This window comes from Ornithorhynchus anatinus, chromosome X1, assembly GCF_004115215.2.
Source record: "Ornithorhynchus anatinus isolate Pmale09 chromosome X1, mOrnAna1.pri.v4, whole genome shotgun sequence".
Taxonomy (NCBI): Eukaryota; Metazoa; Chordata; class Mammalia; order Monotremata; family Ornithorhynchidae; genus Ornithorhynchus; species Ornithorhynchus anatinus.
In genome coordinates, this window is record NC_041749.1 from 124503002 (window position 1) to 124515518 (window position 12517).

General features: G+C 56.9%; 1 protein-coding gene across 1 annotated transcript in view; it reads left to right on the top strand.

The window, feature by feature from the left end:
- The window catches only part of CDH5 (cadherin 5), a 71987-nt gene that overhangs the window by 19340 nt on the left and 40130 nt on the right, over positions 1-12517 (top strand). Inside the window, exon 2 of the mRNA XM_029051858.2 lies at positions 10711-10935. Within this exon, the coding sequence (XP_028907691.1) occupies positions 10732-10935 (204 nt within the window). The 5' untranslated portion in view covers positions 10711-10731. The remainder of the gene's footprint in view (positions 1-10710; positions 10936-12517) is intronic.

A 12517-nucleotide genomic window follows, 5' to 3' on the forward strand; every position in this document is an offset into this window, starting at 1 on the left:
TGCCCCACCATCTCCCCCCCTCCCCCCAGCCGCAACTAGGGCAGCCATTTGTCCAGCTGGACACGGTGGGCGTCGGGGCATCCCGACGTCCCGCGCCCCCATCCCGTACGGGTGCGGCACCGGACGCCTTCTTGCCCGGCGTTTTCTTTGTCCGTGTGGCTCGGAGGTGGTGCCCGGAGGGGAACCCGACCGGTCTGGAGCGACAGGGAAGGGGCAATCGGGGGTCCCCGGCCCTCCCCGTCTCTAGGATCTAGGATCGGGCGGGCTTGAACGGACTTCCAAAAAGTGGCGTGTGTGACATCATTACATTACACCGGACAGACGGGATGTCAATGCATCTGCGCGGTCGCTATTCGCGAGGGCCGGCGGTGGCCGCTCTCCCCGCGGCCCCGCCCCCGAGGCCGGGAGCGGGACGAAGGGCAGTCTAGGAGGCTGGCAGCACGAGGGTCGGTGCCCCGTGGGGTTCGGAGGGTTCTCTGTCGTCGTTTTTCGGTGTTTCCTAAGCGCTCGCTATGGGCCAGGCAGCGTTTTAAGCGCCGGGGTAGATCCGAGGTGGGACGCGGTCCACGTCCCACGCGGCGCTCACGGTCTTAATCCTCACCGTAGAGATGACGGAACCGAGGCACGGAGACCCGCCCAAGGTCGCCCAGTAGATACGTGGAGGAGTCAGGATCAGAACCCAGGTCCTTCTGGCTCCCAGGCCCGCGCTCTGGCCACTAGGCCATACTGCTGCGGCTGTTTCCGTCGCACCTCAAGATCCTCTGACCCTGCTAGCAGAACAGATATTATTATCATGCCACCGACGTCCGCGTGGAATCTGTTCTGTCGTGGCCCAACTGCTCGTGGGCTCCTACCGTGAGCAAAGCACTAAATCCTTGGGAAATGACAACAGGAGCAACGTACACTCTCCCCGCCCACGAAGAGTTTATCATCTAATGGATTCAGTTGGCTGCGCACGGTCGTGGCCAGTGGGCGTTCAGCTCTCTACAGCTGTTCTGACCGTGCTCGGCACACAGTTAGCCGTCGGTAAATACCGCGGATTGATCGACTGATTGATTGATTATCAAGCCAAAACTCCTCACTATGGGCTTCAGAGCCGTCCATCCCCTCGCCTCCTCCTACGTCACCTCCCTTCTCTCCTTCTCCAGCCCGGCCCGCACGCTCCGCTCCTCCGCCGCTCCCCTCCTCACGGCGCTTCGTTCTCGCCTGTCCCGCCGTCGACCCCCGGCCCGCGTCCTACCTCTGATCCGCCAAACCGGCACGCTTCCCCCCTTCGAAGCCCTACCGAAAGCCCACCTCCTCCAGGAGGCCTTCCCAGCCTGAGCCCCCCTCTCCCTCTGCTCCTCCTCCCCTCCCCATCGCCCCCGCTCCCTCCCTCGGCTCTACCCCCCTCCCCGCCCCACGGCACTTGTGTAGATGTGGACGTATTTATTATTCTATTTATTTCATTAATGATGTGTCTACATCTATACTTCTAGTCATTTATATCGATGCTACTGATGCCCGTCTACTTGTTTGGGTTCGTTGACCGTGAGCCCGTTGCTGGGTAGGGATCGTCTCTATCTGGTGCCGAATGGTACTTTCCAAGCGCTAATAATAATAATAATGATAATGATAATGTTGGTATTTGTTAAGCGCTTACTATGTGCCGAGCACTGTTCTAAGCGCTGGGGTAGACACAGGGGAATCAGGTCGTCCCACGTGGGGCTCACGGTCTTAATCCCCCTTTTACAGATGAGGGAACTGAGGCCCAGAGAAGTGAAGTGACTCGCCCACGGTCACACAGCCGACAAGTGGCAGAGCTGGGATTCGAACTCATGAGCCCTACAGTGCTCTGCACACAGTAAGCGCTCAATAAATACGACTGAACGAACGAATGCCGGAGAAGCAGCGTGACCTACGGGAAAGAGCCCGGGCCTGGGAGTCGGAGGACCTGGGTTCTCATCCTGGCTCTGCCACTTAATAGTACTAAGAATAATAATGGTATTTATTAAGCACTTACTGTGTGCCAAGCACTGTTCTGCTGTGTGACCTGGGGAAGTCAGTCAGCCTCTCTGCGCCTCAGTTCCCCCCTCTGTAAAATGGAGATTCGATGCCTCCTCTCTCTCCTATTTATCCCGTGAGCCGCATGCGAGACAGGGACTGTGTCTGATCTCACCGATTTTTAATCTTCTCCAGCCCAGCCCTCAGAACAGTGATAGGCACATAGCAAGGGCTTACCAAAAATAATAATAAAAATAATAATGGCAGATAAAGACTCACAGGACTTCGCAGGACTCACTGACCACCCAAGTGACTACAGAACAGTAGACAGCCGATATAAATATGATGGTAAAAATGGAAACTTTGAGGGAATCCGGATAAAGGTCAGCTGGGAGGTAGGGGATGAAAGGCAAGCAGGGGTAGGCGAGGCAGATCTGGTGGGCGGAGGGGGGGAAATGAAACCATTCTGCGCTTTGACAGCAGCTAACTCGCATCCTGTTGCGAAAACCAAAAGGTAACGGGAGTTTACAAAACTCCCTACCTAGCATTTTGCAAGCTGACCGAGACCTACAGGAAAGGAAGTTCAGAAAGGAGGCGAAGGTATCCCGGACCGCTGCTGGGGGTTTCTCTGGTCTCTCAACCTTGGGGCTCAGCAAGCGGGCGGTCGGAAGGGGCTGCTTTCCGAACCCGATCGATCGATGGTATTTATTGAGCGCTTACGGAGCGCAGAGCACTGTACGAGGCGGTCGGGAGAGTAAAATGCAATAGAGTTGGTAGACCCAGCCCCTACCCATCTTGAGACCTCACGGCTCTACTTGGAGTCAACGGGGCTTGAGCTCTCAGAAATCTTGGAACGTTCTGGGGGGTTTTTTTGGTATTTGATATTGGCATAATAACAGTAATGTTGGTATTTGTTAAGCGCTTACTACGTGCAGAGCGCTGTTCTGAGCGCTGGGGTAGACGCAGGTATTTGTTAAACATCTACTATGCGCTGGAGTGGATTCAAGCAAATCCAGTTAGACACAGTCCTTGCCCCATGTGGGACTCACAGTCTCACTTCCCCTTTTCCAGATGAGGCCCAGAGAAGTGACTCGCCCAAGGTCACACGGCAGACAAGTGGCGGAGTCGGAACTAGAACCCAAGACCTTCCGCCTCCCAGGCCCGTGCTCTAGCCACTACACCATGCTGCTCTCCCACACCATGCTGTTGAGTGGTCACTAAGTGCCAGACGCTGTACTATTCATTCATTCATTCATTCATTCAATAGTACTTATCGAGCGCTTACTACGGACCGAGCGCTCGGAACGGACAGATCGGTAACGGACAGGGACGGTCCCCGCCCTCCGACGGGCTCACGGTCCGATCGGGGGAGACGGACGGACGAGGACGATGGCGACAAATAGGATCGAGGGGATGAACGTCTCATTAAAACAACAGCCGATAAATAGAATCGAGGCGATGTACAGCTCATTAACAAAATAAATAGGGTGATGAAGATATGCGCGGTCGAGCGGACGAGTACGGTGCCGAGGGGAGGGGAAAGGAGAGGGGGAGGAGCGGAGGGAAAGGGGGGAAAAGAGGACTTAGCTGAGGAGAGGTGAAGGGGGGGGGGGCTGGTAGAGGGAGCAGAGGGGAAAGGGGTACTAAGCGCTGGGGTAGATACGAGTTAGGTTGAATACAGTCCCTGTCCCACGGTCTTAATCCCCATTTTACAGATGAGGTAACTGAGGCCCAGAGAAGTGAAGTGATTCGGCCACGAGTGGCGGAGCAGGGATTAGGACCCAGGTCCTTCTGACTTCAAGGCCCGGGCTCTCTCCACCAGGCCACGCTGCTTAAGCCCTAAATATTCACTCACACACCCACGCACACACACGTAACTGGATTTGAGAGACAAGCCGTCAGAGTGCATCGGGGGGTCCGTACGTTAAAAGGGTCGTCTCTCTTGGACAGAGCCCGGGCTTGGGAGTCTGAGGTCATGGGTTCGAACGCCGGCTCCGCCACTCGGCAGCTGGGTGACTGCGGGCGAGTCACTTCACTTCTCTGCGCCTCAGTGACCTCATCTGGAAAATAGGGATTGAGTGTGAGCCCCTCGTGGGACGACCCGATGACCCCCTATCTACCCCAGCGCTTAGAACGGTGCTCGGCACATGGTACGCGCTTAACAGATACCAACATTATTATCATTAGCTTGTATCTACCCCAGCTCCTGGCGCGGTGACTGGCGCAAGGTAAGCGCTTAACAAATACTTGGGCACTGTAATAAATGCTTGGGAAAGGAGAAAACTGGGAGATCCAATTCCTGTCCACAGGAAGTTTATGGCCTCCCGGGGGGGGGGAAATCATACATTAAAATCAATTACAGGGAGGGGAAATGGCTCCTCGTGGGCAGGGATCGCCTCTCTTTACTGTTGTATTGTACTTTCCCCAGTGCTCAGTACAGTGCTCTACACACAATAAGCGCTCAGTAGATACGACTGAATGAACGGATGAATGAATCTGTCCATTAGTGCTGTGGAGCTGGGGACGGGGTGACTATCAAGTGTTTAAGGGTCACAAGATCCAAGTGCCTAGATGACCCAGAAGGGAGGCAGTAGGGGAAATGGGCGTTTAGTCCGGGAATAATAATGTCGGTATCTGTTAAGCGCTTACTCTGTGCAAAGCACTGTTCTAAGCGCTGGGGGGGTTACAAGGTGATCAGGTTGCCCCACGTGGGGCTCCCAGTCTTCATCCCCCTTTGACAGATGAGGGAACTGAGGCCCAGAGAAGTGAAGTGACTTCCTTAAAGTCACACAGCTGGCAAGCGGCAGAGCCGGGATTCGAACCCATCACCCCCGACTCCCAAGCCCGGGTTCTTTCCACTGAGCCACGCTGTTTCTCGAGGCCTCTTGGAGGAGGTGGGATTCTCGTAGGGCTTTGAAGGCGAGGAGAGGGGTGGTTTACTACTAATACCGACTGTCTGAGCGTCGCTGGGGTCTACGCACAGAAGGCAAAACCCTCTTGATCTCCCACGGGCTGCTAACACTTTCTCTTTTGAGATACACGTTTGGGAGGTGACTGTATGAGAGCCGAGAGCGGTGAGAGGCTCACACTTAATCCCCATTTTCCAGATGAGGGAACTGAGGCACAGAGAAGTGAAGTGACTCGCTCACGGTCCCACAGCTGCCAAGTGGCAGAGCTGGGATTCGACCCCGTGACCTCTGTCTCCCAAGCCCGGGCTCTTGCCACTGAGCCGCGCTGCTTCTCGCCAATAATAATGTTGCCATTTGTTCAGCGCTTACTGTGTGCAGAGCACTGTTCTAAGCGCTGGGGGAGATGCAGGGTGATCAGGTTGTCCCTCGTGAGGCTCCCAGTCTTCATCCCCGTTTTACAGATGAGGGAACTGAGGCACAGAGGAAGTGAAATGACTTGCCCACGGTCACACAGCTGACAAGCGGCGCAGCCGGGATTCGAACCCATGACTTCTGACTCCCAAGCCCGGGCTCTGAGCCACGCTGCTTCAATAATGGTATTTAAGCGCTTACTATGTGCCAAGCACTGTTCTCCTCACCACTGATTGATCGATTGGCTTTAAAGAATTCAATCAGCTCTCCCCTCTCTTACCTTGCCGATTTCCTACTATGACCCAGCTGGGACACCTTTGCTCTTCTAACACCAACAGTAATAATGATAATGTTGGTATGTGTTAAGCGCTCACTATGCGCGGAGCACTGTTCCAAGCGCTGGGGGAGATACAGGGTCATCGGGTCGGCCCACGTGAGGCTCCCAGTTAATCCCCATTTTCCAGATGAGGGAACCGAGGCCCACAGAAGCGAAGTGACTTGCCCACCGTCGCACAGCTGCCAAGCGGCGGAGCGGGGATTCGAACCCGTGACCCCGGACTCCCGGGCCCGGGCTCTTCCCACCGAGCCACGCTGTTTCTCTAACCTAGTCCTAACCAACCCACTCACTGTACCTCGATCTCATCTATCTCGCCCCGACCCCTCTCCCACATCTTCCCTCTGGCCTGGAACGCCCTCCCCCTTCAGACGCCACAGACGACATCTCTCCCCACCTTCAAAACCTTATTAAAAACGTATTATTAAAAATAAGCCCTCATTTCCCCTACTCCCTCTCCCCTCTGCATCGCCTCTAAGCCCTTGATATTCACCCCATCCTCAGCCCCACGGCACTTCAGCGTGGCTCAGAGGAAAGAGCCCGGGCTTGGGAGTCAGAGGTCACGGGTTCGACTCCCGGCTCTGCCGCTTGTCAGCCGTGGGACTGTGGGCGAGTCACTTCACTTCTCTGGGCCTCGGTTCCCTCATCTGGGAAATGGGGATTAAGTGTGAGCCTCACGTGGGACGACCCGGTGACCCTGTATCTACCCCAGCACTTAGAACGGTGCTCTGCACGTAGTGAGCGCTTAACAAATACCACCATTATTATTATTATATACATAATTTATTTTAATAAAAACGATGGCATCTGTTAAGCCCTTACTACGTGCAAAGCACCGTTCTAAGCGCCGGCGGGGGGCGGATCCAAGGTCGGCAGGTCGTCCCACGTGGGGCTCACAGTTTTAATCCCCATTTTCCAGATGAGGTAACTGAGGCCCAGAGAAGTGAAGTCACTTGCCCAAGGTCACACAGCCGGCAAGCGGTGGAGGCGGGATCACTCATTCATTCAATAGTATTTATTGAGCGCTTTCTAGGTGCAGAGCACTGTACTAAGCGCTTGGAATGGACAAGTCGGCAACAGATGGAGACGGTCCCCGCCCTTTGACGGGCTTACGGTCTGATCGGGGGAAATTAGAACCCATGACCTCTGAGTCCCCAGCCCGGGCTCCTTCCACTGCGCCCCGCTGCTTCTCTATGTCTGCCTCTCCCTCTAAGCTGTAAACTCCTGGTGGGCAGGGAACGCGTCTACCAGTTCTGTTGTACCGTACTCTCCCAAGGGTACAGTGCTCTGCACAAAGTAAGCGCTCACTAAATAGCACTGATCGATTGACTGATTGCTCTAAGCCCCCGGGGAGATGCACTACAATCAGGTCAGACAGGACCCCCGTCCAACGAGGGGCTCACAGTCCTCGGGGGCGGGGTGCTAGGTGGAAAATCCCCCTTTTCTAGACGAGGAAACCTGGAGAAGCGGCTTGCTCGGGGTCATACAGCAGGTCAGCGGGGGAGGCGGGATTAGAACCCGGGTTCCCCGGCTCCAGGCCCGTGCTCTTATCCGCTAGGCTATGCCGCATCCCAGTTTCTCCTAACGGGATTTCTACCCGGTTGCCCGAAGCAGCGTGGCTCGGTGGAAAGAGCCCGGGCTTGGGAGTCCGAGGCCACGGGTTCGAATGCCGGCTCTGCCGCTCGGCAGCTGCGGGACCGCGGGCGAGTGGCCTCACTTCTCGGTGCCTCGGTTCCCTCATCTGGAAAATGGGGATCAGCTGGGGGCCTCGCGTGGGACGACCCGATGACCCCGTATCTCCCCCAGCGCCTGGAACGGTGCTCCGCACAGAGTCAGCGCTTAACAGGTCCCGACATTATCATGATTAGGAGACCTCCTGAGCGGAGCGGACCCTTTCGGACGCGCCGTGAACGCGAGGCCCTGCCATCTGCTGGAGGGATTAGCCCGCATCGTTGGCAATTACCCTCCGATGAAAACGTGTTCCAGTTCGCCGCAAGACATCTACCGAACGGACACCTCCGCCAGTCAGTCGATCGTGTTTATCGATATTTATCAGAGAAGCAGCGTGGCGCAGTGGAAAGAGCGGTGGAGAGATTACCCTGTACCTACCCCAGCGCCAGAGCACCGTTCACACCGTCGGTAGACACGTTCCCCGCCCACCGTGAGAGTCGGTGCGGGCGGTTGAATCCGGGAGACGGTTCTCAAGGGACGATGGGGCACTTGGAGGTTAGGTTCGAGCGATCGGGTCGGGCGGCGGATCGCTGGTGTGTCCTGAGCGGAGCGCTACGATAAGCGCCTGGGAGAATCCGACCGAGTCCGACGCGGCAACGTGGAAGCCTGCCGGGGGGCAGGAGCATGCGAGAGGCCTTCCCTGACCCAGCTCTCGTCTCGTTCTTTCATTCATCCATTCGTTCGTATTTACTGAGCGCCACTTGAGTGCTCTGGACCACGGGCTTGTACAACACGACAATAAACAGAGACGTTCCCTGCCCACAACGAGCTTCCGGTCTAGAGTCTACAGCCCCCTCTCCGCCCTCCCCTCTGCGTCAACCGCGCGCTCGACTGCGCCCCTCAAACCCTTCGATACTCGCCCCAGCCCCACAGCACTTACGTCCATGTCCTTATTATACTCTACTGTACTTTCCCCTTTCTGTAATTCATTTTAACGTCTGAGGGAAAAGGAGATGGGAACACGTCCGTGAGGCGGCAGGCGGGGCCGCTGTAGCGAGGATCGATTCACGAAGCTTTGCCCTTCTGACCAAGTGCAGAAACGGGTTTTTCTCCCTCCGAAAAGGCGGAGGGTCTACGGCGGTCACCCTCTTTTTTTTTTTCCCACCCCCAGATTCCCCGGGTGTCTCTGGTTTCGTTCAGAAGCCTTCTCTCTAAAGCAGAGTCGGTTCGGGAGACAACATTTTGAATGGTGGGCCTAGTAAATCAATCAATCATATTTACTGAGCTCTTACCGTGTACAGAGCACCGTATTAAGCACTTGGGAGAGGACGATATCGCGGAGTTGGAAGACACGTTCCGGCTATTTAACCGTGGGAGGGCCCTTTGAAGGTTCACCTTTAGTCCCCGCAGCAACACCACAGTATCCACGAAATAAGGTCGTGCCGCTGCAGAAATGTGAGAATGAAGCCGCCCGAGACAGAGAGTGGGATCGCGATCCCGACTCGATCCTCTCGCCTGACTGTCGGGTGACCCTTGATCTCCTTCTGAAAGCGCTTCCAAGAGAAGCTTCTTGGAGACGCCCGTTATTCCCGGCCGATCGGCTCGGATGAGGGGAGGCGGGCCTCGTCATCGCCATTATTTTTAATCCATCGCTCCGTGGTATTTATTGAGCACTTCCTCTGTGCAGAGCACCGGACTGGGCACGGAGTCGGTAGACACGTTCCCCGCCCACAGCGAGCTTTCGGTTAGTCCCAGAGGACACAGCTGGATCCCTGGCCCTTGGTACATCCAAATTTCAGAACGAGAGCAATGATGATAATGATTGTGGCATTTAAGCGCCTACTATGCGCCGGACACTGTACAAGATAATCAGGACCCACATGGAGCTCACAGTCTAAGTTGGAGGAGGAACAAGCGTCGAATGCCCATTTTGCTGATGAGGGAAGTGAGGCCCGAGAAGTGAAGGGACACTCTAGGCTTCAAGGCTGTCCATCACCTCGCCCTTTCCTACCTCTCCTCCCTTCTCTCCTTCCACCGCCCACGCTCCGCTCCCCCGCCGCCCGCCTCCCCGCCGTCCCCCGGTCTCGCCCGTCCCGCCGTCGACCCCCGGGCCGCGTCCTCCCGCGGTCCCGGGACGCCCTCCCTCCTCGCCTCCGCCGGACCGGTTCTCTTCCCCTCTTCGGATCCCTACTTAAAGCTCGCCTCCTCCGAGAGGCCTTCCCACGCTGAGCTCCCCCCTTTTCCCCTCCGCTCCCTCTACCCCCAGTTCACCTCTCCGCAGCTAAACCCTCTTCTCCCCCCTTTCCCTCTCCCGTCCCACCCCCTCGGCACCGTACCCGTCCGCTCGACCGTAGATATCTTCATCGCCCTATTTGTTTTGTTAATGAGCTGTACATCGCCTCGATTCTATTTATCTGCTATTGTTCTAATGAGACGTTCTTCCCCTCGATTCTATCTATCGCCATCGTTCTCGTCCGTCCGTCCGTCTCCCCCGATCGGACCGTGAGCCCGTCGGAGGGCGGGGACCGTCTCTGTTGCCGATTTGTCCATTCCGAGCGTTTAGTACAGTGCTCTGCACCTAGTAAGCGCTCAATAAATACTATTGAATGAATGAATGAATGAACGGGCAGGGAACGCATCTACCAGGTCTGTCACATCCTCCCCTCCCCGGCGCTCAGTACGGCGCTCCGCACACAGTAAGCACCCGGTAAATACGATCGATCGATCAAACGCCGCCGACTGACCGATCGGCCGATTGCCGTCCCCCACCCTCCTGGTCAGGGAGGGACCTCCTCGCACGACTAACTTCTCCCTCGACTAGCTCAGCCCGGGCCTCGATTTCCCAAGAACGAAATTCCTCGCTGCTTCGGGGAAGGGAGTCTCTCCAGTCGAACCCGGAAAGGGAGCGGACGCCATTTGGCTCCGTACCGTTTGCCGGGACTTCCCAATGGGACAGACTCATGAGAGCATAGCAGACGGGGGTTGTCACTGCCCAGAAAAATCGCCCTTCCCTCCCGCCTGCCCAAATAAGGTCAGATCTCCTTCATCTAAACCCAAGGCCCAGCCCCAAAACCGGAGCTGCCCGCTTCATCCCTCTCCCGGAGCCGGGCGTGATTTAATGCTCGCTTCACGGGGCAATGTTGACTTTCCTAAAAAATAAAAATCACCCGTCTTCGGATGCGCACCCTGACAGCTGATAAAAAACAAAACTGCTCACGGGAAGTCAGTCGTGCAGTTAATTTAAGTCAAAGGTCTCTGAACCTCGGAACGTTCAACTTCCTCTGACGCTCCTCTGCGTCGTGCCCGGCCGGCGTCGGGGTCCCGCTGGGAACGGCGAGTCGGGGGTTCGGACCCGCGGCTGCCCCGACCGCCCCCTCTCACGTTCTCCCCTTCGGCTTGCAGGTTCCGACGACGGCCGGGAGGATGGCGAGGCCCATTCTCCTGCTCTCCCTGATCGTGGCGGGCGCCGGGGCCCGGCTGGCCGGCGGCGACGGAGAAGGGGCCCCGAGCGGGGGGCAACGGGTGGAGCGGGCCCCGGCCCCCAGACGCCTGAAGCGCGAGTGGATATGGAACCAGCTGCACATCATGGAGGAGATCAACACTCCACTCCCCCACCACGTCGGAAAGGTAGCGTCCCGTGCCCGGCTGCCAGATGTCAAGTGGGATCCCGTCCCGCGAAGCGGCACCTGCCGCGACCCACGGGGACGCGGGGATTCTGACGAGCTCGGCTCCGGGAGGCTGTTGGAGCGCAGAGGGGTGGGAGGGACCCCGCGGGCGGATCCTTGATGGAAACGGGGGCGGGCACCTGGGAGGCGGAAGGCTCGGGGTTCCGATTCTCCCCCGGGGTGCCGGTTCAGAGTGGAGGGAGCTGGGGATAACCGTGGCATTTGCTAAGCGCTTACGACATGCCAGACGCTATAATGAGCGCTGCGGTGGATACTAGCAAATAGGGTTGGACACAGTCCCCGTCCCCCACGGGCGGGGCTCACAGTTTCGATCCCCATTTTACAGATGAAGGAACTGAGGCCCAGAAAAGCGAAGCGACTCGCCCAAGTGGCGGAGCTGGATTTAGACTCCCAGGCCCGGGCTCTATCCACTAGGCCACGCTCCCTCTCCCAGCGGGGATGGAGGGAAGATCTCTGACGTGGGCCGTTGTCGGGGCCCAGAGGCAAGGTGGCTGGTGTGCAGGGCATGTGGCTGGAGGGGAAGGAACCAGAAGCAGGTTAGTCCAGAGGCCTGCTTCCTTGACTTGGAAATGACCCCACGCCGGGCACTCACCTCGCTGTGGCTTGAGGCCGGGCGGCGAGCAAGGCTCTTCCGGTCGGAGTCCGAGATCAACGGACACCTGACTCCGATCCTGCAGATTGCAAAGCTGATTGCGAAGTGCCGACCGAGGTGGCCCCTCGGATTAGCCGCGTGGCCCAGTGGAAAGAGCTTGGGCCTGGGAGCCGGATGACCTGAGCTCTAATCGAGAAGCAGCGTGGCTCAGTGGAAGGAGCACGGGCTTTGGAGTCAGGGCTCATGGGTTCGAATCCCAGCTCTGCCACTTGTCGGCTGGGTGACTGTGGGCGAGTCACTTAACTTCTCTGGGCCTCAGTTCCCTCATCTGTAAAATGGGGATTAAGACGGTGAGCCCCACGTGGGACGACCTGATTCCCCTGTGTCTACCCCAGCGCTTAGAACGGTGCTCGGCACATAGTGAGCGCTTAACAAATACCAACATCATTATTATTATTATTATTAATCCCAGCTCTGCCGCTTGTCTGCTGTGGGGCTTTGGGCCAGTCGCTTCACTTCTCTGGGCCTCAGTTTCCTCAACTGTAAAATGGGGATTCGATATCTGTTCTCCCTCCCGTTCAGACTGGGAGCCCCACGTGGGACAGAGGGACCGTGTCCAGCCTGAGTGATTTTTATCTACCCCAGCGCTTAGAACAGTCCTTGACACATAGTAAACAGTTAACAGCTACCATTTAAGAAGAAAAAAAAAAACCAAAAACGAGCAGATGGTCGCCCGATCCGCTAGAACGTGTGCTCCAATCGAAAGGGGAGGGGAGAGTGGAGATTGAGAGTTTCCCAGAAATTCCAGCTTTCTCAGATTCCGTGAGGACATCACCATCCTGTGCCTTCAGCCAAGCCAGCAGCCAGTTGTTTATTTTTTTACGGCGTTTGTCGAGCACTTACTATGTGCCGGGTGTTATGCCGAGCACTG